Source organism: Saccopteryx bilineata, chromosome 6 (genome assembly GCF_036850765.1).
Source record: "Saccopteryx bilineata isolate mSacBil1 chromosome 6, mSacBil1_pri_phased_curated, whole genome shotgun sequence".
In the NCBI taxonomy this organism is placed as follows: Eukaryota; Metazoa; Chordata; class Mammalia; order Chiroptera; family Emballonuridae; genus Saccopteryx; species Saccopteryx bilineata.
This window is the reverse complement of record NC_089495.1, coordinates 6528974-6554291: the sequence shown is the minus strand read 5'-3', so window position 1 is coordinate 6554291 and position 25318 is coordinate 6528974. Positions and strand designations below refer to the sequence as shown.

Genomic DNA, 25318 nt, shown 5'->3' with positions numbered 1-25318 from the left:
GCTGTGCAGAGCCGGCACAGCAGCCGTTTGAACCTGCTGGCGGAACCGGAGCCCCGCGGGCAGCCCACCCTGACCTCGCCGAGCCAGGGGCGCGGCCCAGAGACCGGGCGTGCAGAAAGTCATCCCGCTATTCGCTCCCTAAGTCTGCTGAGTACGGAGCTAGTTGGTTTGCATCCTCCGGGTCTACTTTACAGAAGTAGTTTAGTGTCGTAATTAAGAGCACGGGCTTCAGAGCCAGACCGCCTGGCCTCTAATCCCAGCTCGGCTGTACGTGAACCGTTCCCTGGAGCAGGCCACCGGTTCTTTCTCTCCCGCAGTCCCCACGTCTGTAACGTGGGGATAACTGTAGCGTGTGAACAGTGCTGAGTGGACAGAAAAGCTAAGAGCCGTGACGGGGTGCTTTGGCGCCGTTTGGAAACCTGTCAGGTGCACTCCCGTGCTGCTTACCCGTCTGCAGAGTCGGGGAACCTGGGTGGATAATGTTTCTGTACTGTACTGGCTAGCATCACGTTGTTTCTGTGCAACGTTGTGTATTTCTCAGAGAATGCTTCGCTTGCTTTTGTCTGGAGCCCATTTCTCCCACCTGTCGAGTGGCTTTCCTTGATGAAGCCTGTCTGGTGAGGACGTTGGCGGCATCCAATGAGAGCCAGTGTCTAAAACATTTAGCACAGCGTCTGACACTCGGTCCAGTCACCTTAAGAAGCCACTGGTCAAGTATTGATACATGCATTTTGTATTTGAGGCAAAAGAAGAAAGAGCAGCCTTGCCTAAAATCGGGTAATGGGTGAATATCCTTTCGCACTCCGTGGAGTCCCTGACAGAGAGGGCTTGTTAGTAAAGAAGTAAATCACCATCAGAGCGCTGTTCCCCCTGAGGCTACTGGTCCCCCCCTTTACTGCCGGATTGCAGGTACGTGGCCGTGCTGGTGACCGCACGGGTTCCCCAGTAAGGGGCTCGGTGAGCTCTGTGTTTTGAGAGAGGAGAAACGTCCTTTTTTTGTTGTTGACAAAAGGCATTTTAGATTTTACAGCACAGATTTAGACAATGTTGCATCCCCGTCATCTCTAGACCATCCTGAGAAGGCTGGTTGTCACCACCTGCTTCTCTCACCCTGGTCTATGTACTGTTCTTGTTTTATATATGTCAATATTCACCTCCTTTAGTGAATGTAATAAAAAAATCAGCATAATGTTAACTCCACAATGCAAACAACTGGGAAAGGCTGAGTGGCCCCCGGACAGGTCTACCCCAATAGCAGTGTTTTATAATGGAAAGTGCAATAGCTTTGGAGGCACCCAACTTGTGTCTCAACCCTGATTATACTCCAGGAGAGAAGGGGGGAGCAAGGGGGAGGGAGGAAAAGAGAGAATGGGTGCAGGGATCTGGAAGTATTCTAGGGTGTTCTCAGCCTCAGGGTACAGACTGATAGCAAATAGATTTGGTGATTGAATGCAACAAGCCACTTAAAAAAAAAGGCAACTCTGACTTCAACGTGATTTGAAAATGTTCCACTTACAAATGTTATGTTGTTCTACATAAAACAAATTACAAAAGGTCCAATTTGGACAGAAAGCATAACATTTATAACCACTGTTGATTGTTCCAGCCTCCCTTTCATTGTTTTCCTTCCTGTCTAATGTGATGACTATTTCATATTAGAGATTTTTAGATATACATTTATTATGATGGGCATGGATAGTGGCCAAGCATCCTGTATAATGACAGCACAAACTAAAGAAGCCCCCCCGGACACTGTTTTATCCTTGCGCACATCAGAACCTGATATTATCTGTTTGTATGTATTGGTCTACTTGTTTCCATTGAACTTACCCCAGATTTGTATCTGGAAGAATGTAACACTCAATATATAGTTGATGAATTAATGAATGAAAGATTATCCCTGGGCAAGATTCCCTTGGACAGGTTGTATTTTAAGATTTTTTTTTTCATTTAAGTTTACTTTTAATTTATAATGCAATTTGTATTGACAATTCTATATGGTCAGGATTTATGCAGGATACACAATAAGAGGAGCTTGGAGAAAACTGCCGGTTTATACTAGCTATTCTTTAGCTACACATGGGAAGACTGTTACACAAGGGTCACATTTATTTATTTATTTATTTAGTTTTGTATTTTTCTGAAGTTGGAAACGGGGAGGCAGTCAGACAGACGCCCGCATGCGCCCGACCGGGATCCACCCGGCATGCCCACCAGGGGGCGATGCTCTGCCCCTCCGGGGCGTCGCTCTGTCACAACCAGAGCCATTCTAGCGCCTGAGGCAGAGGCCAAGGAGCCATCCCCAGCTCCCGGGCCAACTTTGCTCCAATGGAGCCTTGGCTGTGGGAGGGGAAGAGAGAGACAGAGAGGAAGGAGGGGGGAGGGGTGGAGAAGCAGATGTGCGCTTCTCCTGTGTGCCCTGGCCGGGAATCGAACCCAGGACTTCCGCACGCCAGGCCGACGCTCTACCACTGAGCCAACCTGCCAGGGCAAGGGTCACATTTAAATACATTGTTTATATCACTTATTTGTAAGACCTGGTTAGTGAACACTTGTTAGCTTTTTGCTTATTGAGTCACTTACTGTAATGGAAACAACGAAATTCTGAGAGCTCATGTTTAAATTTTGCTTCATCATGGCTGCCAGACTTGAGCAAATTTATTCGCTTGTAGAAATCTCAGCCTTGTGGCCTGTAAATGGGGACACCACTTATTTTCAGGATTATAAATAATCACAAGCAAACAAACAAACAAACACGTGTCTAGCAGGCAGTGAATGCCACACAATATTTGTTAAATATTACTGATTAAGAGAAGTTAAACCCAGTCCCTGTAAAGCGGAGGACTTCAGCATACGTCTGTCCTGGGTCTCACTTCATCGGCGGTGAGGGAGAAACAGGTGTGACTTGTGGGATCTGCTCTCAATGACGGCCGAGGGAATGTGCACTGAGCCGTCTTCCACGTTGAAATATTAAACATGAAAAATGGATGGTTTGGAAAATGTGAGCTGTAGACAAATGATATTGAAATTCAGGCAGTGGGATGGAGGGAGGAAATAAATCAGTTCTCCCTTAATATTAGCAATATCAGATCCTACAAACAGCCTCACATTTCAGCTAGGACGACTGCCGGGGGGGTGTTTATCGGCGACTTGAGCGTACTGCAGAAACCCACGAAGCACAGTTGCAAACTGATGGATGGTGTGATGGCTGCACAGCCGGACGGAGCCAGGCCGCGCTCTCTGGGGCAAATTTGAACCTCACTGTGTGCACAGGCGGCAGAGGAGCTGTTAGGATGGAGGACGTTGGCGTCGTTCGCAGACTTGAGTATGTCTCTCTTTCTGGAGCCCTGATCTGTTATCCAAATAGGCCCTGTGTCGTTACCAATAAAACTTTCTCGGGAGAATGTTCCCTGACTGTTACTGGTACGTGCAGGACTTGAGCATATTTGTATTGTCTTCGATTAATAGAGACTAGATCACTGTCCAAGTTCTCTGGCTCAAGACTGACGAACCCCTGACATATCTTTAGATATTCAGCTCCCCCCCCCCAAAGAGCAAAGCATCACATCATGCACCCCATGGTACATGGGGAAGGAAGCACCTTCGATCTGGCCGCCTGTTCCTCCCACTCTCCAGCCATTAGTGCCCAAGTATGGGCAGAGGGCAACTGCAAGAACGAGAGACGCTGTCAATCTGTGAAGGGTTTCCTTCTGTGAGATGAGAAGTGTTTATATGTTACCTGAAATGATCTCTGGGAATGTCAGAGCAGGCTTTCATCTATTTCTTTTCGCCTAGAAAGGACTTGCAGTAGAATATATAAGCAAAAAGATCAACATGCTTATTATAAAGCTGAGAGGGCTTGAGTCTTATTTTTCCTCATCATTTCTCTGTGCACCGTGTTGTGTAATCAGCTTTTTCAGGGGATTTTTCCTATCATCTGTGCCAGCGTGAACATTCAAAGCAAGACTTAAACCCAGCGTTTCAGGAATCAGAACTTTTGACATGCTGTAGCTTTGCCTGACACGTGTTTCCTCTGTCCCCCCGGTGTTCCTTCCCTCTCTCTCTCCCTCTCCTTCCTCCTCCTCCTCCTCCTCCTCCTACTCCTCTCTCTCTCTCTCTCTCTCTCTCTCTCTGTTCTTATTTATTTTTATAGGCTTGTCATTTGCAATATCTAATGCGGTATGTAAGGTTAGGCTTCACTGAGATTTCTAAATTGTTAAACTTTAGTTCAAAGGAATGTTGAAAAATAATTTATTTTTCAACTGAGGTATAAACTGTGTCCATTGTCATTCAGGTAACACTGAGGCTTTCTTCAGGGCTCTAGCTGGTTAGAATGTTAGGCTCAGTTGGTTAGAATGTCGTTCCAATACCCTAAGATTGCAAGTTCAATCCCCGGTCAGGACATATGTGAGAATCAACCTATGAATGCATACGTAAGTGGAAAAACAAATCAGTGTTTCTCTCTCTCTCTCTCTCTCTCTCTCTCTCTCTCTGTCTCCCTCCTCTTCTTTCTCTAAAATAAATCAATAAATTTTAAACATTTTTAAAAAAGATTTTATTCAGAAATAAGACATGCTACCCTGAACCGCCTTAGGACTATGTTAAATGCTGAGTGAGTTATCTTTTGTGGGTGGGTGAGTGTAGAAATAGAACAACCAAAATTCAAATCGCAGTTCCCTCATTCACCAGCTGTGCTGCTTTGAGGAAGGTGTTCAGCCTTTGAAAGTGAGGTCAACCTATGCCTTCTAAGAAAAGCGAGAAACTGTCCCCACTGTCAGAACCACAGAGGAGGCTCGCTGTCCTTGCTGTGGGCTCATGTCACACCCTGAGCTTTTCTCCCTTCCTAATTGTCACGTGTCCACAGAATTGTGGGTTTTGACCTGGCTTGTGCTATTAGTCTGGAAACATCAGTATAAAAAGCATTTTTCTCTTTTGCTTACAGCAAGTTCTTATGCACGTAAAAAATGCTGAATAAATATTTGAACAATAACAAATGAAAAAAATTAGGGGTAGTGAGATGTAAGTTTATCAAGACTCGTAAAGACTGCAAGGCAGTCTTTGAATCAACTTTGTATACAGCTGTATAACTCCCAAGAATGCTACCCAACTGTCATAATTTAAAATATTCGAGTGTTTGTGGTGATTTTAATTTTCTTTGAGAAAATCTTATGGAAATCAATTTATGATCTAAAGCATAAAGCAGCAGTAAAATGTTTTTTTTTCTTTTTCAAAATGTAGGTACAAGCTCTCTAAGACATTGTTTTTCTTTTTATTATTTTTCTTTGTTTTTTTTCAGAGAGAGGGATACACAGGGACAGACAGACAGGTACGAAGAGATGAGAAGCACCAATCATTAGTTTCTTGTTGCACATTGTGATACCTTAGTTGTTTATTGATTGCTTTCTCATATGTGCCTTGACCGCGGGCCTTCAGAAGACCGAGTAACCCCTTACTCGAGCCAGCGACCTTGAGTCCAAGCTGGTGAGCTTTATCTCAAACCAAATGAGCCTGCGCTCATGCCGGTGACCTCAGGGTCTTGAACCTGGGTCCTCGGCATCCCAGTCCGATGCTCTATCCACTGTGCCACCACCTGGTCAGGTGACATTTTCTTTTTGAGATAGTCTTAGATCTGTGTCTGAAATATTTGAGGAGAAAGCAGTTTTTGAGCAGTGTTGGTGTCTGTCCTGTGTACTGTAGACTGGTTTCGTGTAATCATGTTTCCCCACATCCTTTGTTCTACGCCTGACCCAAGGACCTTGACCATTTTTACCATTTCTCATAGTTGATGCTGTATTTGAGATGATCAATTTGTTATTTAACCTGTAACTCTGTGTTCTTACCTGTATTTTGAACATTCTATGACAATATAATTATATACTAGAGGAATATGAAGACATTTCCTTGGTTTATTTATTTATTATTATTATTTTTATTTTGTTAAGAGGAGGAAAGGCAGAAACACACTCCCACATGTACCCTTACCAGATCCATCCGGCAAGTCCACTAAGGGGCGGTGCTCTGCCCACCTGGGGCCCTAGCTCCATATCAACTGGAGCCATTTTTCAGGGCCTGAGGCAGAGGCCATGGAGCCATCCTCAGGGTCTGGTGACAAGTCACTCCAACTGAGCCATGGCTGCGGGAGGGGAGGAGAAGAGGGAGAGGGAGAGAGGGAGAGAGAGAGGGAGAGAGAGACAGAGAGAGAAATGAGAGGGGGAGGGGTGGAGAAGCAGATGGGAGCTTCCCTTGTGTGCCCTGGCCAGGCATCGAACCTGGGACTTCCACATGCCAGGCCGACGCTCTACCGCTGAGCCAACCAGCCAGGGCTTCCTTGGTTATAATAAAATGTCTATAAAGAAAAGATGAAAGTTTCAAGAAAGAACCAACTTTGAATTAAGGTGAATTAGGAGAAATGAGAAGGACTTACAATGGGTTAAAGGATAGTGAGTAATGTGTCTTCTAGCTAATGCAGGAAACGAGGAATATATTTATATTATAAATATTTCTTAGACAATATTTGAATGGGAAATTGTAATTAACATTTACTATCGTGGTTTAAGCTACCTGTTGAACTCATCCCATATTTTAGAGGAGTGACTAACAGTGGCGGGAGGGGAAAGTGCAATGTGATGTAACGAAAAAGTGCCATTGGAAGAATGGCCTTGTCGCCTCGACTTACACGTCTTACAGGAGATCTACAATGGAAGCCTTGTCAGTTCTTAAGGTTCGTAGAGTATACCTTAGAATTAATAAAGTTCGCCTTTCAATCACATCAGCCACTCTTCTTCTCTCACTAGTTTTCAGATACCAGGTTGTTCCAAATATTTTTAGTTCAAATAAGATAGAGACGTTAAAATACGATTCTAAGAATCACAATCAGCCCCCCAACAACTCAACTGTCCTCAAGCGGGGAGGGAACAGGGAATCCATGTTTCAAGGGACAGTTTCCCTGTGGGGAGATGAGATGTTCTGGGGATGGAGGGGGAGGGCGACCGCCGCCGAACAGTGTGACCGTACTTCAAGCCACAGGACTGTGCACTTACACATGATGAAAAGGGAGATACATTTTGTGTCGTGTGTATTTTACCACAATCAAAAAATGAATGTCCTCTCTGACGGGTGATTGGCATGGGAAACCGCCTGGGCACATTTCTCTTCTCCGGTCGCCCCGCTGGGGTTGGCTGCGGGTCTCTGTATATTTCAGCATCTGTATACGTTGCTGTTGTCTTCTGTTGCTAACAGTTTTGCATGGAAAGGTCTATTTTAAACAAAAAGTGGATCATTATGGGAATTTGTTGCTCTGCTGCGATTTCCCTGAGGAAAAGAAGTCATTGTCAGTTTCCATTCATCTTGGCCAATGGGTGTTTCTTTCCTTTCCTTTCCTTTCCCTTTTCTGTTTTCCCTTCATGTGCATGGTGGAGAGAAGGCTCTGGCCTGGGGCTGACATTCAAAGATGCTGAGACACTCACGGCGGAATCAAGTGGGCAGGAAGGCGACCTTCCTGTCCAGAGAAGTAGACAAGGAAGACGCCACTGACGTGGGTTCTGAGATGGACTTGGTCCTTTCTTTCTGGCCCTGTCCCTGGGTTTCCCCAAGCCTCAGTTTTTCTGATGTAAAATGGAAGAAAATAGCACTTCCCCCTCCCTTTTTATTTGTACAAATGGGTTAATGCCTGTGAACGTGCGTTGCAGATTGGAAAGTGGCATTGTTTAGACTTCCTTCACCGTCAGTAGTTTGTCTCACCGATGACTTCTGTCGTGTAAATGAATGAAACATAGTGATAGGAAGGGGTCAGCCCAGGGCAGAGGAAGCTGGACGCTGGGTGTCCGGCTCTCCGATTTCCCCCTGGCTTCCTTCTCGCCGTCCCAGCCCCGAGCAGGTGGACTTCTCACTCACCGCTGAGCACAGATTTGAATCTATTCAGAAGGCAGGGGTTTTCAATTCATTTAAATTATATTTACCTGTGGGTTCAGCTCACTTGACTAGAGAAAAATAAAAGCCAATGATTATAGAATTAAGAAGACTAAACACTCTTCCATGAGAGCTCATGAGAAAGAAAGTGGAAAGTTGTACAGGAATTCTTCTTCTAAAGAGTTGCTTTTGTGATGAGTTGAGGGTGGTGTGTAACATGCTGTTGACCCACTTTTTAAAAATGCTTGTGAAATATATTCTATAATGCAACAAACATGTGCTGTAGACAGGATGTGAATTACTTCTGACTAAAGGTAAGGAACACAGGTGTGTGTGTGTGTGTGTGTGTGTGTGTGTGTGTGTGTTTCTCTTGGTGCCTGCTTAGACATGGAGACAGAGACAGGGATTCTTCTGCATTTAGATTCTAGGAAAGGCTTAGGCCCCTCGAAAGAGACACTGTTTATTTTCTCACCCCCCCCCTCTTGGGCAGAGCTCAGACTCTGGGTTGGGCCCGTCCCTCTGTGAAGCTGAAGAACAGATGCTAATTCCTTGCCAGACTGCGGCCTCAGGATTTGCATTCCAAATCAGACTGCAGACTCCCGTTGTAAATTGCTCGGCCCTTGTTCCTTACCTAGAATTTCTTTTTTCTCATTCCCCAGTAATGACCCTTGAGACAATCCTCTTTCAGGTCCTTCCTATTTAAAAATCAGCAGTTTGGGTGGGCTACAATCAGAACAATAAATTACGAAGACATCAATACAGTCTTGAATGTAATGTTGGTGTTTTTCTCCCTTTTCTTGAAGAGTCTCAGGCCCTGATGGAAAATAATGACTCACAACATGTCTTTCGGGCTTAAAGGTTTATAGTCATTCTTTCAAAAACCATATACTTCTGTATCTTTTTAAATCGGAAAGGTGTGAAGCTTACAAATCCTCTCTTAATAATAACGTTTTACGGATTAAACCCTGAAATGGTAGCGTTACATGCTTTTTTTTTTATTTTTTATGGCACTTTTAAATCAAACCAACTAGATGCTTAGGAGAAGAAAGGAGAGGGCATTTCTGCAAGGTGTCTGACTGGGTGCCCAGCATCCACTGCAGCATAAAGAAGGGACGGACGGCGGTCTGGGCTTTCCCACTCTGGTGGCGAAGGGGGGAGTCCTGGGTGGTGGTCCGCCTCACGGAGGAGGACACCCCTCCATCTGTCCACAGCCCAGCCAGTTCCCACTGGAAAGCCCGGATTTTGATACACACCTCCATCTCTTTCCCCCATTTTACATGCAAAGCGAGGCTGATGAATCATAGCGTCGTTGCGACCGGGCTGCAGACCAGACAGACGTCCCCCCCAAAAATCCTCGGGCTGTTTGCTTGAATACCTGCTCACCGTGCCTGCCACACAATGGGCAGCTTTGAGAAGAGAAATTGATCATCTTCACGGGAGAGTAATTTGAATGAAATTACACTTGACAGCCGGTCTCCCAGCACACAAGGGGCGCGCAGGAGCCTCAGCTGAGCTCCGAGGACTTGCCCCAGCCCCAGCCTCTGGATCCTCCCAGGGAGGGCAAGTCACCAGCTTGCCCAGCCTCTAATTGAGCTCTCGATTAATTCCGTGCACCAGATCCTGCCGAAGAAAGGTAGCCATGGAGGAGAATATGGAAGAGGGACAGACACAAAAAGGTACTGGGCTTTTTATTTGCAACCAGGTCATTATTCTGCTGGCTCCCTGTTTGTTTTAGGCACTTGGCAGCGGGGCTAATGAATGTCTCTCCCTCAGAAGGCATTTTTTGCTTGTTTGTTTGCTTGTTTGTTTCTCCTCTCGCCTGTTCCTCACTTGCAGTGCTGTCTGGCCAGGAATGTGGTCATTATTTGCACGCCTTTCAGATAGAAGTCAGGTATTAGCGATCGGGGCATTGCGGTAGCTTCGCCAAGTGTTCCTTGGACCCGTCTTTGTTAACCTTTATTTCTTTTACGTTTGCATGCTTGTCGAGCCAGGTTAAGGGATTCCTGGTGTGAGCACAACACAGTATCTGGAGCTAGTCGTAGTTAAAAACCTGATGATGTAACCGTCAATGATCCCTTTGAAAGGACATCCCTTAGAACAAAGACCAAGACTATATATATGACATTTTGGTTAGGGCACCTCTTTAATAAAATATATATATATTTATATATATATTTAGCAGTTTAAATATAGATGAACCAAGGATTCATCAATTTTTAGAGTGTGGACTGATGTGAGGTTTTCTTTTCTCTAAAGCTGGCTGTCACTGGTTTCTGAGGACTATGTGTCAAGGATATTATTGTCTGATGCATTTTTAAGTCTGGGTAGATGTATCGGTCTATATAAGTTAAAGTGCAATTGTCATTTTTTTGTGAGTTAAAAAAATGGCCAAATATTGGCAATTTCAAGTGATTCCAACTCTCGAATTTCTGTTTGTGTCAGGCAGTGGCTTTAAGGAGATGGTCGCTTTCTCCCCGGAAGGGACCAGTGTTTGTGCTGTCTGTGCGCAGGCTTATGTAATGGTACAGGGAACGCTCTCATGTTCTTAGAATGAAGCAGCACCACAGGTGATAAACGCGACAGGAAGGCAACGTGTAAGAGTGGTATCGAAGAGGTTCAGCTTTCACATTTGATTTTGAATCTTTATAAATGCGTTATTTTAGAAAATGTTATATTTTGCATGATAAAATAGTTGGGAAACAGTACAGTTTTTTCATTATTCTGAGCCACTCAGCTTTGCTGGGTTACACACACACACACACACACACACTCACACACACACACTCACACACACACATACATGCATAATCAGAACTCAGGACATTAAATACATGAAGGCTTAATAGAAGCAAGAGAGGGAGGTGATAAATAAGCCAATGTCTACATTTCTGTCATTAGCATACTTGTTCATGACAATCTGTAATGGAAACAAAATAATCTACATTTCGTGTGATCTATTTGTTAAATTAAAAGAAACTCAACAACCTTTATTATATGAACAAATAGCTTAAGTGTTCATCAGTGATCTGAAATGGCAAATATTCACGGTAATTTCCATATCCTTAACCGGCATCTCAACTGACTGCTTTACTTTAGGAATAAAAGAGCTTGTTTTAATATCTTTTTTTATAGCACATAATGAGATTGCTTTTTGGCTAGTCAACTTCTTTAAAGAGAGAGAAACTGATACATTTTAAATAGAGAAACGATATTCATTACCCTAAATAAAAACCTTGAGATAAATCATGGATTGCGGTAACAGGTTGAATGTGTTTGAGCAAAGCTGGGAAGAGGCAGGAATGAAGAAAAAATGATGTAATTAGTTGTGATGTGGGTTTTTTTTTTCCCTCGGGGAACATTGAAAACCCCTCCTCCTGGGGGTGGAGACAGCAGTGCTGTGATGGGGAAGATTCTGTCGCAGTGGATCATTAAAGATGTGCATATTTACATCAGGAACAGCAGCGGAAAACAATTATTTTTAATTAAAGGAAAAGCTGTACAATGATCTATACGTGTATGATGATACGCAGGGTTGGACAAACGTAGGTTGACAGGTACAAGAACACAAAACACAGAGTTTATAGTCTTGTATTTTTCTTTATTAATTATTATGTTATTCTCCATATGAATAGCTGTAAACCTACTTTGGCCCTGGCTCATACAGCTAAAAGACCTATGATTAAGCTTTTTTTTTTTTCCCATAACTGAGAAAAAGATGGTTTAACTGTCTTCACTCCTGGTCTCCTATACCTCTCGGCTCTGCCTGTTACAGCTTATCTGCCTAAGTTTGTTGTTAGAAAGTTGTATCTGGATATTAATGCTCTCTCTACCTGTTGGGGAGGGGACAGTGTGCCATTAGATGGGACCTAAGTTGGAGGAGCCGCTTGACAAGGAGGGAAAATCACTAGAGGTTTGCTGAGAGTTTGGGGGCACAGATATAATGACCCACCTGCTTTAAAGGGGGGGCTGCGCTTTGCATCAGCTCATCTCTTGTTTTTCTCAAATTGCGTAGGATTGTCTTAAGTGAAAATTCAAGTAACACCCATTTTCTTCCACTGGAGAGATGCTTTCCTTTCCCCTTTTGCAATCTAAACCTGTTCTTCCCTCTTGCTAACCAGAAGGACTTACATTCCCGAAGGTGTTTACTCGCGTCACCTTCCATGTTCAACCGGAATGTAAAATGGAAGCTGGCAGCTGCATAAACAGACTTGAAAATAATATAGCCAACGCTTTAGAACTTTAAAGACTCTTTCGTAAGACATACATTTCTCTTCCTAATGACGTCTCCCTTCCCCGTTTAATCTGTAAAAGGCAATTGATAGCCGTCCTAATGTTTACCCTATGTGACGTGTGTTCAGCCCGGGAGAGAGCATAATTCAACAGTGTGGGTGACTTCACCAGCTACTCCGCTCAGTGGGCCCAGGCCCTGGTGTGACACGGAGCTGGGGTCACTCCTCTCTTTCCCCCTTCATTTCCGCTGCCCCTCCCCAAAGGAGAGGGTCTCGTTGTGCTGTGTAGCAGTATAGTCTTTAAGAAGCATGTATTTTTGGTGAAAACATGTCCTGTACATGAAAGCCAATTACCTTGCCTGTGTTCAACCAAAGCAACAGTGTTCTGGTTTGGAGGGAAAGAGAAAAGGAAAAAGAAAAGCAGCCGTTTTGAGCGTGGCCCTGACATATGACCATCATAAACCTACCGTGGCTGTCATCAAAAGCTGAGTGAGCTACATGGTCACTAAAGCATGACAAGAAGGACTTCAGTTGCCATAGAGAGGTTGGGCGAAGTGCAGAGAGGGATTTTTACAAGTATTGAAAGGGTGTACATTTATGACTTGGAGAAATACAATTATGTCTGGTACGTTCTGCCCATTCCTACAGGACAAAATGAAAATGATTTAAGGGTGGCTGATCATTAGTGGATCAGTGAATGCATGTTCTAGTGACTGAGGAAGTGGGTGACAGTTGTAGATAACCTCAAGGAAAGAATGACTGAATTAGGAGGAGGTCACAGAGGCAAGCTAATGAAACAACAATAAAAGAAGTGATAAAATTGTATAGGGGTGAACAAGAAAAAAAAAATGAACAAAAAGAGCTAGCAAATTGGAATCTTCATCCATTGGCTAAACTTTCAAATAGCCAGACACCTCACTGACTTAAGTTTTGAACGTGACCATGTTTTGCAAAGCCTCAGAATTACATGTTATGTGTGGAAAAGTTTGATCAGCTCAAAAAGATAATGGCCAAGGTGTCACTCCTGATGTTTTTCTAGTATGATGAACAACAGCATATGAGCTCATGCTTTCAACTTCTCATGCTCAATAGTCAATGCCTGACTTGTCCTCTAACACCATTCCCCAAGAGCATTGATCCTTGGTGGCTCTCCAAGGCTAGGTTTCTAGAGAAAGTAGAAGATCAAACTTGATATGAATAAGACCAGCTTCTTCAATTCAATGCTCATAATATGGCCACTGTTTCATAGTCATTATTCCTCCTTAGACCAACACCACTAACACGTGGGTCATGTCAGCAGACCCTTAACTTATCAAAACCAGCAAGAATGTCTATGGAAGAATATTCCATCTTAATGTCTGTCTATTTCATAATTGACAATACTATACACTTACTTTTGATATCTTATCATAATTTTATACTCTATATTATATACATATATCACTATAAAGGAGTCTATTCACGGAAGCTTACATATCATATTTATGGGCGGACAGAAAGTCTGTTTGAAACTTTTTTTGACTAGAGTTATTTCTGCCTTGAAAGAGGATTTTGGCGCCCACCCCTTCCTAGACATCATCCTTGAGGAAGAGGCACTAATCCATGGAAAGGGGGGCAGCTGTGATTCTATGACTCCAGATGGTATTGGTCGATCTAAATGGTCCAGTGATTCTAGTGCCAGAAAGTGGCCCTTAGGCCCTAAGGTCTTTACATAAATTAGCTCATTGGCTTTTCACACTGACCTTAAGTGGGACTAATATAGAGGCAGCTAAAAATCGAATAGGTTAATTAACTTGACCAAAATCCTGTGGTAACATGTGGTAGAAACAGGGTTCCATGCAGTCAGACTGAGAACAGGGTCTGACTTTTAGCTATGCCCTGGGCCTCACTGGGCATCCGTAATAGCTTGCCTGCCACACTCCCTTCTCTGTGGCTGTGCTCCATCCACAAACGTCTACTGCACTGATCAGCTATACTCTGTAACTCATGGCTGTCTTCTCTCTTTTTTTTTTATATATTTTTATTTTTTTTAAATTTTTTATTTATTCATTTTAGAGAGGAGAGGGAGAGACAGAGAGAGAGAGAGAGAGAGAGAGAGAGGAGAGACAGAGAGAGAGAAGGTGGGGAGGAGCTGGAAAGCATCAACTCCCATATGTGCCTTGACCAGGCAAGCCCAGGGTTTCGAACTGGCGACCTCAGCATTTCCAGGTCGACGCTTTATCCACTGTGCCACCACAGGTCAGGCATGGCTGTCTTCTCTATCACCAGCTCTGGCTTTTTTGGCCAGATGTGCACAGCTTGACCAACAGCAGCTAATCCCTAGGTGTGTCTATAATCTATGGACCTATAAATCTTGACTTGGAAAAGATGAGCTGGGTCAGGGGGACTCTGACCTTGAGAATTGGGGAGAGCTGGTTCTTGGCAGCCCTGACCATCTCCTTATCCCTCCCTATGTCTTTGTAGTGACTCTGCATCCTATCTCAGGTCATCTGAGTGAATCTTTGTCCTATGCAATTAAAAGATTTCCAATGAAAGACCTTTAAATGTCCAGATGCTTTTAAGAGTCTTACGTAAAGAAGCTTAATGTTAAGAAGTTTTCTCCACATTTAACCTGCTAAGGGGCAACTGAACCAATGTACACTTATGGACTTAAGTTTCAACTTGACACTACTCTTTAACACAAAAGCTAGGTGATTCCTAGACTTGACTGATTAGTTCACCCTAAAACCACTACCTTCAAGTAAGTAAGAACTGGTAGTAAAATATGCATTTTGAGAACCATTGCAAAGAAATAGAAAAACCAGAAGGAGTCACAGTGTCTTCTTTATTAACAGAATTAGAAACTTCAATAGTGTGCCATTGAAATCCATAGACCAGCGGCTAGGAAACTAACAGTATCCAAAACCTTTGAACAATCATTAAAATGGAAGAATTAGCTTCTTTTTGCTTCTTGGATGTTGGCTAGTCGCAGGCCCATGAAAAGGGCAATTTGTCTTGTTTGCCTAGCTCCATGTGGGAAATTTCATCTCAACAACTACTGTTGGCTGCCATCTCAGCATCTGGACAACACATCTGGAAGAAACAGAGATGCTGATTTCATAAAGCACTTAGGAGAAACCGATGCTATAATTTGACAGCTGTGCTTTTAGTAGCATTTAATGCTGGAGTCTAAGAAGTTAATTTTATATTGTTATCCAGTGTAGTTCTAAGACACCTGTCAATGTGGAAAACTGGGTATATTTTTCATATGAAATTTAATAGAAAGTCCCAGAATTTCTGCATTGTTCTAGTTATTATGATTTCTGTGGTTCAGATATAATGATTTAGAATTTGGTCATCATATACTGTAATTGGATTAGTTGTTGATTATGTTTTTTATACCTTTGGTGCTATTTGTCTCAGAAATCCAAAATGCTTAATACACATGTTCTACCATCTTGTTAGGATAAAAGATATATGTAGGATTTTTTAAAACAATGTTATTAAAATGAGTGTTTTCACCTTTTAGAATGAAAGTGCTTGATATAGTTGCTTCAGTAACTGCTTGTATTGAAATTTAATCTTAAACATTTAAGGAGACTAAGTGAGAAGTTCAGTGCTGAAGACTGAGATATCGATGCTGAATGTACTTAGAGTGGTGATTACAAGATGGTTATTAAGACTTGATTATTCTTTAGTTAATCCAAAAGGCAATGGCACATATGGGATTCATAAAGTGTAGGACGTAACGTCTTGTTTGACGATTTTGGCTTCCATTTCCCTCTATGCATACACCCCTCCCCCCCATGCAACGTTTTTGACAATTTTCTCTTTCTTACACCAAGGGCAGACTCCTTGGCTCAGTTTCAACACCTTTTGGATAGCATCCATGCTAACAGGTGGCACAGCTGTGGATTAGCTGACATTATAAAAATAATTCATGTTTCCCCATGTGTTCTCTGTTCACATGTGACCATTGTCTCAGACGTTCTTAATATAAAACTTCCTTCTTTGTGAAAATAAAAGAAAGAAACAGAAGACAACTCATTTGTTTCTCTTAAATTATGAGTGGGAAATTTAACTTTGGTCACAAAGGAAACTCAGTAGCTCACTGAGGTTTGTTTATGGAGCTCACTGGGGAATTCAGTTCCACTGGGAGAAGATCTGAGGGCAGAGGGAAAGGAGGAGGGGGGTCGGCTTTCAAAGGACGCATGTTAACAACATGAGAACCTTGTTGCTGTGGGCAAGCAGAATAATTTCCAAAAGCAAATAAGGGAGAAAGGAAGAAAGGAAGGAAGGAAGGAAGGAAGGAAGGAAGGAAGGAAGGAAGGAAGGAAGGAAGGAAAGGAGGGAGGGAGGGAGGGAGGGAGGGAGGGAGGGAAGGAAGGAAGGAAGGGAGGAAGGAAGGAAGGGAGGGAGGGAGGGAGGGAAGAAGGAAGGAAGGAAGGAAGGAAGGAAGGAAGGAAGGAAGGAAAGGAGGGAGGGAGGGAGGGAGGGAGGGAAGGAAGGAAGGGAGGGAGGGAGGGAAGAAGGAAGGAAGGAAGGAAGGAAGGAAGGAAGGAAGGAAGGAAGGAAAGAAGGAAGGAAGGAAGGAAGGAAGGAAGGAAGGAAGGAAGGAAGGAAGGAAGGAAGGAAGGAAGGAAAAACATTTTTGACACATAGTTTAAATGGCTTCATGTTTTGGGACTTAAATTTTTTTTTTTTTTTCATTTTTCCGAAGCTGGAAACGGGAAGGCAGTCAGACAGACTCCCGCATGCGCCCGACCGGGATCCACCCGGCATGCCCACCAGGGGGCGATGCTCTGCCCCTCTGGGGTGTCGCTCTGTTGCATCCAGAGCCATTCTAGCGCCTGAGGCAGAGACCACAGAGCCATCCCGAGCACCGGGCCATCTTTGCTCCAATAGAGCATTGGCTGCGGGAGGGAAAGAGAGAGACAGAGAGGAAGGAGAGGGGGAGGGGTGGAAAAGCAGATGGGCGCTTCTCCTGTGTGCCCTGGCCGGGAATCAAACCCGGGACTCCTGCACGCCAGGCTGACGCTCTACCACTGAGCCAACCGGCCAGGGCTTAAATTTTTATTGTATGAGAAATAAAAATCTTTTAGTATACCTGACTCTACAAAAGAACAAATTGATGCCATCAGTCTTGGGAACATAAAACATATTGTTCACATTGCTTCCACTCATGGTACTTGCATACTTTTTCTTTATTCTGAAGTAAAAATGTAGCCAATTTTTTAACATTTTCTGCTTAATTATTATTTTCTGCTAATTTATAATAGAAATTTCAATGATTTGGAAAATAATTTCTGTTATTTTAATGCAATTTATCTCCCCCCATGAGAAAATTTTTTGTTGTTGTTTTTTAATGAATGAATTAGCTTATCTTTTTTTTTTTTTTTTTTGGTGTTTTTCTGAAGTGAGAAGTAGTGAGGCAGAGACAGACTCCTGCATGGGCCCGACCAGGATCCACCGAGATGTCCACTAAGGGGCAATGCTCTGCCCGTCTGGGCTGTTGCTCCATTGCAACCGGAGCCATTCCAGCACCTGAGGCGGAGGCCATGGAGCCATCCTCAGCACCCAGGCCACCTTTGCTCCAATGGAGCCTTGGCTGCGGGAGGGGAAGAGAGAAACAAAGAGGAAGGAGAGGGGGAGGGGTGGAGAAGCAGATGGGTGCTTCTTTTATGTGCCCTGGCCGGGAATCGAACCCAGGACTTCCACACACCAGGCCAATGCTCTACCACTGAACTGACCAGCCAGGGCCTAGCTTTTCTTTCTTAATAAAATAAAATCTGTAAGAAAAATTTTATAATTGTTTATATTTTTTATTGTTATTTGATGAGAAAAAGTTCTAGTAGATAATTTAAATAAGAAATAGTAATTGGTCAAAAATTTCCCCCCAAGCTTAGTCATTTCTGTTCCATTATCGAGATGCCTCTCCACGTCACCTCTCTTGTACTCGTAGAAAACAATTCTCACTTTTAATAGTCTGTGCCATATCAATTTTGCACTTCAGGTTAGTGATTGCACACCTGAAGCATAGCTAACTGCCTTTACTAACATGATTTATTTTTCATGGAAAAATAGTAAATACATGGTGGGCCAAAAGGTTTGCCATTGTGAAACACATGTGAAACACAGTTTATTCTTGTACTAGTATTTGTTACTCATTGTATTGTTTTCCATATGAACAACTATAAACCTACTTTTGCCCCACCTGGTATAATGGCTTAATACTTTAAAATTCAGACACTGTCTTAAGCATTTTCTACAGAGTATCTAGTGTCATGTATGTTCAATTAATAGATATGAATTATCATTTTCTTATACATTTCAAATGTTCTTTAACTTTATGGAAAAACTATTTAGTCAATGGCTATTAGGAACTCAATCTATGGGCAACTAAAAAAAACTTCACACTATTATTCAGAAACTCAGGATTTTAACTTAATGAAAGTAAATAATCTTTATTTCAGTTCTGAGAAAAAAATATGTGCCTGGTTAAAAAATAAATTTTTTCCCATAATAATAACATTCAAATTGTGGAATTCTAGACTTAAATTTCTTTTCAGGATAGTAAAGAATTGTATTTATTTTCAATAAAACACCTTTAAATATTTTGCAACATAGAATTAAGTTTTAAAATATAAGGTTGAACATTTTTTGATCAACAGAAGTCTTAGATATGACATTGACTATGGTTTGTCCATTAAAAACAATCTTAAGCTTTGGAAAGTTCTGTCTGAAGTAGTGCCCACATGTCACCAATCCCAGACTTAGGTAATGGTTTTGTTATACTGCAAAGATTTTAAGGATGGGTTGTCATCAGATTTTTTCAATTTCTCACCCTTTGACAGTAAAAGGTGACGTTGAATTCTTCTCATACAATAATCAAACTTACATCATTTACCTGTCTCTACTCAACCGTCCACAACAGAGAGTTGTGATTAAGTCATAAGATCTAGGATTCAGAAACTATACACTCACATTCTTCCCACAACCCTTCAACATCAGTGCAGCCAGCCGGGCCTGTGGTCAGCCGGCCGGGCCTGTGGTCAGCCGGCCAGGCCTGTGGTCAGCTGGTCGGGCCTGTGGTCAGCCAGCTGGGTCTATGGTCAGCCGGCCGGGCTTGTGGTCAGCTGGTCGGGCCTGTGGTCAGCTGGCCAGGCCTGTGGTCAGCCAGCCGGGCCTGTGGTCAGCTGGTCAGGCCTGTGGTCAGCTGCCACGCTGAGTGGCCAGCTACCTTGCAGGCTCCCTGGTCCCACGGCATCTACTGCCTCCCTGGCTCTCCCCACATCCACGCACTCTCTGTGTAACTTAATCTGCATTCTTCAATCCTAGGTTTTCAAAACCCATTTTTTTCTTTACAGTTAGTTTTCTCTACCATTATCTTTGAGTTTGGTGGATTGAACGTGAGTGTTAGCCAAAAAAGTGAGCTGTAAAAGGGCCATCACAGTATCTGCAATGTGACAGGAGTTCGGAGCATTCGCATCGCTTCTCGGTGTCCCCTTCCCTGTCCTCGGAACACATTGTGACCGTTTAAAAAAATAACTAAGCAACTTTTCTGGTGGCGGAGAATCAGAATTAAAAAATAAAGAATGCTAAGGGTTTAATCACTCTTTTGAGTGGTTGCCCAGTTCTTTTTTAAAGTGTTTGTTGAGTGTTTACTCTATGGCACTTCCTATTGTTCAGTTTTTAACTTATATGTCATGTCCCATCTCCCCTCTCAAAGTATAAATCCCTTGTGGGTTTGGATTTTGTCTTTTGTTCTTGGCCCCAACCTGCCGAGTCCTCTGAGCACAGTTATATCTGATGGTGACAATGACCATGACAATGACGGTGGTGGTGGTGGTGGTGGCGGTGATGGAGGAGGGGATGATGACAGAGACTAGGAGGAGGCAGGAAGAAAGAGGGAGAAGGAGAGGAAGAGGAAAGAGATGAGGTCCATCACGCAGGCTAAAAGACAGATGGAAAACCCTTTTCCAAGTAAAGACAGATCCTTCCAGAGCAGTTAAACCTACCGTATTTCCCCATGTATAAGACACACCATTTAAAAAAATAATTGGGGTTCTGAAAACTGGGTAAATCTTATACAGTAGTTGTAGATTTCTTTACTTGCATTTCCCACTTGAGTTGTATGCATTTTATGATGAATAAAACTTGAGTTCAATAAGTTTATGGAATACATTTTTTTTTTCAAATTTTGGGCCTCAAATTTAAGGTATGCCTTATATGTGGGAGTGTCTTCTACATGGGGGAATACGGTAACTTAGAAAAATGCTGCCATTACTCCATTCTAGATTATTACATTTGAATTGAAAAAATATATTTTTAAATTTTTTTGATTTAAAATATAGTCAGTAGTTTGATAGCAGTCTTTATGACGATGATTAGCTGTCCATTTTTATTACTACAGTGCCCACGTATTTTTACTTTACACTTCTAACAATTGAAGGAAATTCATTGAACCGTCCAGTTCAGCAGATGGTTGCTGGAAGTTAGGAAATGATAGCTTTCAACACTGTACAGGATGCCGGTAAAGAGAAGGTAGCACAGTGGCTTAGAGATGTGCTGACACTGAGTTTGGTGTGTTCCTTAGTAAGTGTTGTTCAAAGAAAACAATACTGTAGAAGAAATAACTTTAAAATTATTGAAGACAGTTTAATAAGATAAGACCTTTCGGAGGCTATACCGAATCAGTAAGTTTTGAAGATTATAAACTAAAAGAACAGCTTGTCCCTGGAAGCACATTTCCTTTTACTTTCTTTTATGCTTTTGGTTTCATATTTTTATCAGAATCTAGTCTTTAACAGTTGCCTGATTTTGCTGCTGTGTTCAAAGCATAGCATGAAAACGAGGCATTTGCACTAGTTGGCAGCATGTGAAGAGTGTGAGTGCACATCACCCTGCAGTTAGCTGTATTGATTTTTTTGGTATACCAATCATTAATTTATGCTTTGGGATAAACGTGATACCATTACTTGGTGAAATTACGAGTGAGTTCTTCCTAACCATCTAAAATAATGTCATGCTTTATTTATCAATTATATGGCCAAGCCAAAAAGTATACCCTTGAGAAAAGATCATTTTATTTACTTGTTTGAATATAATTTTTGTGATTTATTGCAACACTAGATAAAAATTTAACCATCGTAGAGGTGGCAAGCACATTGCTGACATGGGTCTGTACATCACAAAAGAGGGAGAGGCACTATTAATATATGGTCCACATGGTTCCCCATGATGATGTTTGGTAAGAACTTCCGTATATCAAGTGTGGTCACCATTTTTATATGAATATTGAGAATAGTTTACCCATTGTTTCTGATAAATTGGAAGGGAACTTTGTTACAGTTGTGGTATTATAATGTCTGGACTCAACTCTAGTACTTTTTTTTCCTTTTAATTCATCAATGATGCAAAAACAACATCATCATAACCTCGTGGTGCTGAGGTCTCTCTGGGCAGCTGGATTCCCCATGACTCTCTCTGCACAAAGCGTTGCATTAATACTAAAAGGACAGAATGCCTTTTTTTGTACCTAATATGTTCTATCACGGCATGCCGGATCCACAGGCCACTCTGCTCTGCCTGCTGCGGGTTCCTGACCATTTCCTCCTATGTCCTCACATATGTTCATTTCACGTCAGCCCTTAGGTATTGAAAGGAAGTTTTAAAATGTCTATGGGGCGATTTGTGACTTTTTTGGCTATATTATGGATGTATTAGGTTGAACTATGTCAAATTGCTAATATTAGGTTATTTTGACCCCACAGAAATGGCATTTAAATAAATCTATATGATCATTATGCTACATTTATGAACATTTTTCATGTGTGCATGATTCCTATGTAGGAAATAGAGAGATAATATATGATATGATGTTTTAAGACTTACATACTATGGTTACATGAGCATAGTAAGCTTATCAGACATTCTTTCTCCAAAATTTTTGTGAACTAATTAATTTGTTGTGTTATTTTCCTTTTTTAACAAAATTTGGCAAAATGTTTGGAGACTTTGTTATTTGGTTCATTAAAATATAATGCTAAAGTTAAGATTTTTTTTAAATTTTTGATGTCATGTAAGTTTGGTACTTTGGGGGCTTGTTGGGGATAGTGTGGGTTAGAGTCTATGACTTGCTCTGCCTGTCTAAGTAAACACCATGCCTATCTTCTCGGGAGGGGAATATCTGCTTGGTTTTCCCTTGGGTAAAATACCGCTCCAGAAGTCATTTCCACACATGTGGTATGACTAAATGCAATCTTGCCTTCCACAAGTTGGCAACGCCATTCCATCATGAGTGGGTTTTTTTAAATATATATATGTCATCTGAGATAAGTTAACAGGGCTTTTTGTTGTTCTGGGGTGACAAAGAATTATATTCCATTTTAATACTGAATGGAGCCCAGACAGTAACTTGAATTGTTCTTATCTCTTTTGTTACTTTGAACTTTTAATATGCAAGAAACAAAAGAATTCACTAAGTGGGTCTTATGATCTATGTTTAAAAACATGATGAAGAAGACGTCAGGTTTCGGAGTGGACAGGCCTTCAGGACAGAACGGAGGACAGTGCAGTGTCCTGTGTTTTATGTAGATACACAGTTTTATCTGCAAATGTTTAAGTGTGGTTGTGAGAAAAAGTGAGACGGATGGGACAGAATTGGGCCTACCTGATCATGCTACAGGATGGGCTATATTGTTTCAGTTTTGGCCCAAGAGGGCAGAGAGACCCATCCTGATTATTTTTTTTCAACCACAAACAATGAAATATAATTACAATATAATTACATCATCAAGCTGTGTGGGTGCGCTCGCATGCAGGGAATGAATGGGGGCGCTCCGCCCTCCCCGCACCACTATTCACAGCACTTCCTACAGGACAGCTCTCCGCGGTTGTTTCCCTGCCGTTCTCGCTGCGCCGGAAGGTCCCCATCCTGATTTAGATGATTTCCATTCAGCACAATTTATATGGCATTTACCTTATGGAAAATGGACTTAACCATGGCTAGTGTATATTGATAAGGTAAAGCAGTTTATTTATTTAGTAAACCAGACTTTCAGGCATGTTTAATTTGATTTTTTGTTATATTTTGTATCTGTTTTTAGCTATTTATGTTTTCATTGTGTGAAATCCAAATAAGATTTCTCTTTAATCTCTGGGATAATGTTTCATCATCCATGTGTTCTCAGGGTCATATTATTTAAAACAAAAAATTCTAAATTTTTTTTTAAAGTTTATTATCTAAAATCCATCTCATTTAAGAGACTATAGCAACTTAAATGAAACAATAACTAAACTGAAAATATATTTGAATCATGTTCCTTCCAAAAGGTTTTGAATTATGCTTTTTTTTTTGCATTTTTCTGAAGCTGGAAACAGGGAGAGACAGTCAGACAGACTCCCGCATGCGCCCGACCGGGATCCACCCGGCACGCCCACCAGGGGGCGACGCTCTGCCCACCAGGGGGCGATGCTCTGCCCATCCTGGGCGTCGCCATGTTGCAACCAGAGCCATTCTAGCGCCTGAGGCAGAGGCCACAGAGCCATCCCCAGCGCCCGGGCCATCTTTGCTCCAATGGAGCCTTGGCTGCGGGAGGGGAAGAGAGAGACAGAGAGGAAGGTGCGGCGGAGGGGTGGAGAAGCAAATGGGCGCTTCTCCTGTGTGCCCTGGCCGGGAATCGAACCTGGGTCCTCCGCACGCTAGGCCGATGCTCTACCGCTGAGCCAACCGGCCAGAGCGAATTATGCTTTTTTGACACAGGGCTTTTTTGTTTGTTTTTGAAAATATGTTGTATTGTTTCAGGTGACTTTAAATAGAAGTCTTTGGAGGTGTCTGTTCTCCCTCAGCCCACTTCCTCACTACAACATTTAAATTTGTACTTTGGTACATAAAAATGTCAATATTATCCCTTCACATTTTTCCTATGCCGCTCACCAAAATTAGGGAATATGTCAAAATGAATATGAAGTGATAAAATATCCCCAATAATTGTGAACAGTAACATATTGCACTATTAGTCTATAGTATAAGTAGAGATTCCAACTCTGTTCTCAGTTGATTCTCATATTTGTAGGAATTTCTAGCAGCAGAGGGAGAGAAGGAGACCAAGACCATCAGCTGGGCCTGTTGTTTAGGAAGAGGTCACTGAATTTCAGAGTCAGAAATGATAGAAATGGATACGTCTTTTAGCCAAAGCGGAAATGATATATGTTTGAGAAGAGGGCGGATGTGTGCGTGTGCGTGTGAGCATGAGTGTGACTGTGAGTGGCTGCAGCTCCCCGGGACAGTGTGAGCTCTGCCCAGAACTCCCGGGGGGGGGGGGGGGACTGGTCCCAGTGGAACTTTTCAGAAGGCATGAGTGTGAAAGAATAATGTTGTTTCTCATTTTCCAAAGGAAAAAGAAAAAAAAGAGATGTTACTACACACCAGGCCACTGAGTTCTTTGAACTCTGCTCAAAACTAGCCTCTGGCAAGGATTTCCAATTTCCATCACAGTCTTTTATGCGAAATTCAGCTGAGGATTTGCCAGACAAAAAAACTGAATACCTCTTTTGGAGTGGTGTAAAAATACATCTTGTATTTCCCTTAGTAAAATTGCTTTCCTGAGGAAATCCACTGTCTTCTAAGGAACAAATGTAGGTCACAAGGAGAAAATAATCCTTCCACGCCAACTGTGAGCTAGCTGCATTTGCTCCGATAAAGCATTGGCTCGGGTTGAAGAGATTAATTGAAATGACACATTTGAGAAGAAGCAAAAACAACACTTACCTGTCTGTGACTGTTAATAACAGAGTTCAAAGTTCTTCCCTTCCCCCTACCAGAAGTAATTACAAAGCGGTTTTTGTGTTGTTGGCATATTTCTGGGAAGGCGGTGTTGGGTGGATTTGCGAAGATGACAGAAACTCACCACATGGCTCCTTGTTAAACCCAAGCTGGGCTCCTTGTGCTCTCTTTGTTCCGTAAGCGCTTCTGTTTGCTAGTGAGCTGCAGCCACAAATGCCGTGAACAGACCCGTAGCCACCTTAACGCAGGGGACTCGAGCACTGTCAGGATACCTGCTTTCCGGGTAATCTTCGTGTCAAGGGCGAACAACTGAGCCTTGAGCCTTCTTAAAAATTATTGAATGGCCTAACCATACCCTTCGCGAGAAGAGAAGGGATGATTTGGCCTTAAGTTGTTAGAAATGAGTAATTTGTAA

General features: G+C 42.4%; 1 protein-coding gene across 3 annotated transcripts in view; it reads left to right on the top strand.

Annotated features, from left to right (window-relative positions):
• Positions 1-25318, top strand: part of GPM6A (glycoprotein M6A) — a 239699-nt gene that overhangs the window by 104052 nt on the left and 110329 nt on the right. Inside the window, exon 1 of one of the 3 annotated variants that reach the window (XM_066235983.1) lies at positions 9043-9584. The exons of the other annotated variants lie outside the window; for them this stretch is intronic. Within the exon in view, the coding sequence (XP_066092080.1) occupies positions 9548-9584 (37 nt within the window). The 5' untranslated portion in view covers positions 9043-9547. Of the gene's footprint in view, positions 1-9042; positions 9585-25318 lie in introns of those variants that run through there. 3 annotated transcript variants of the gene reach the window in all.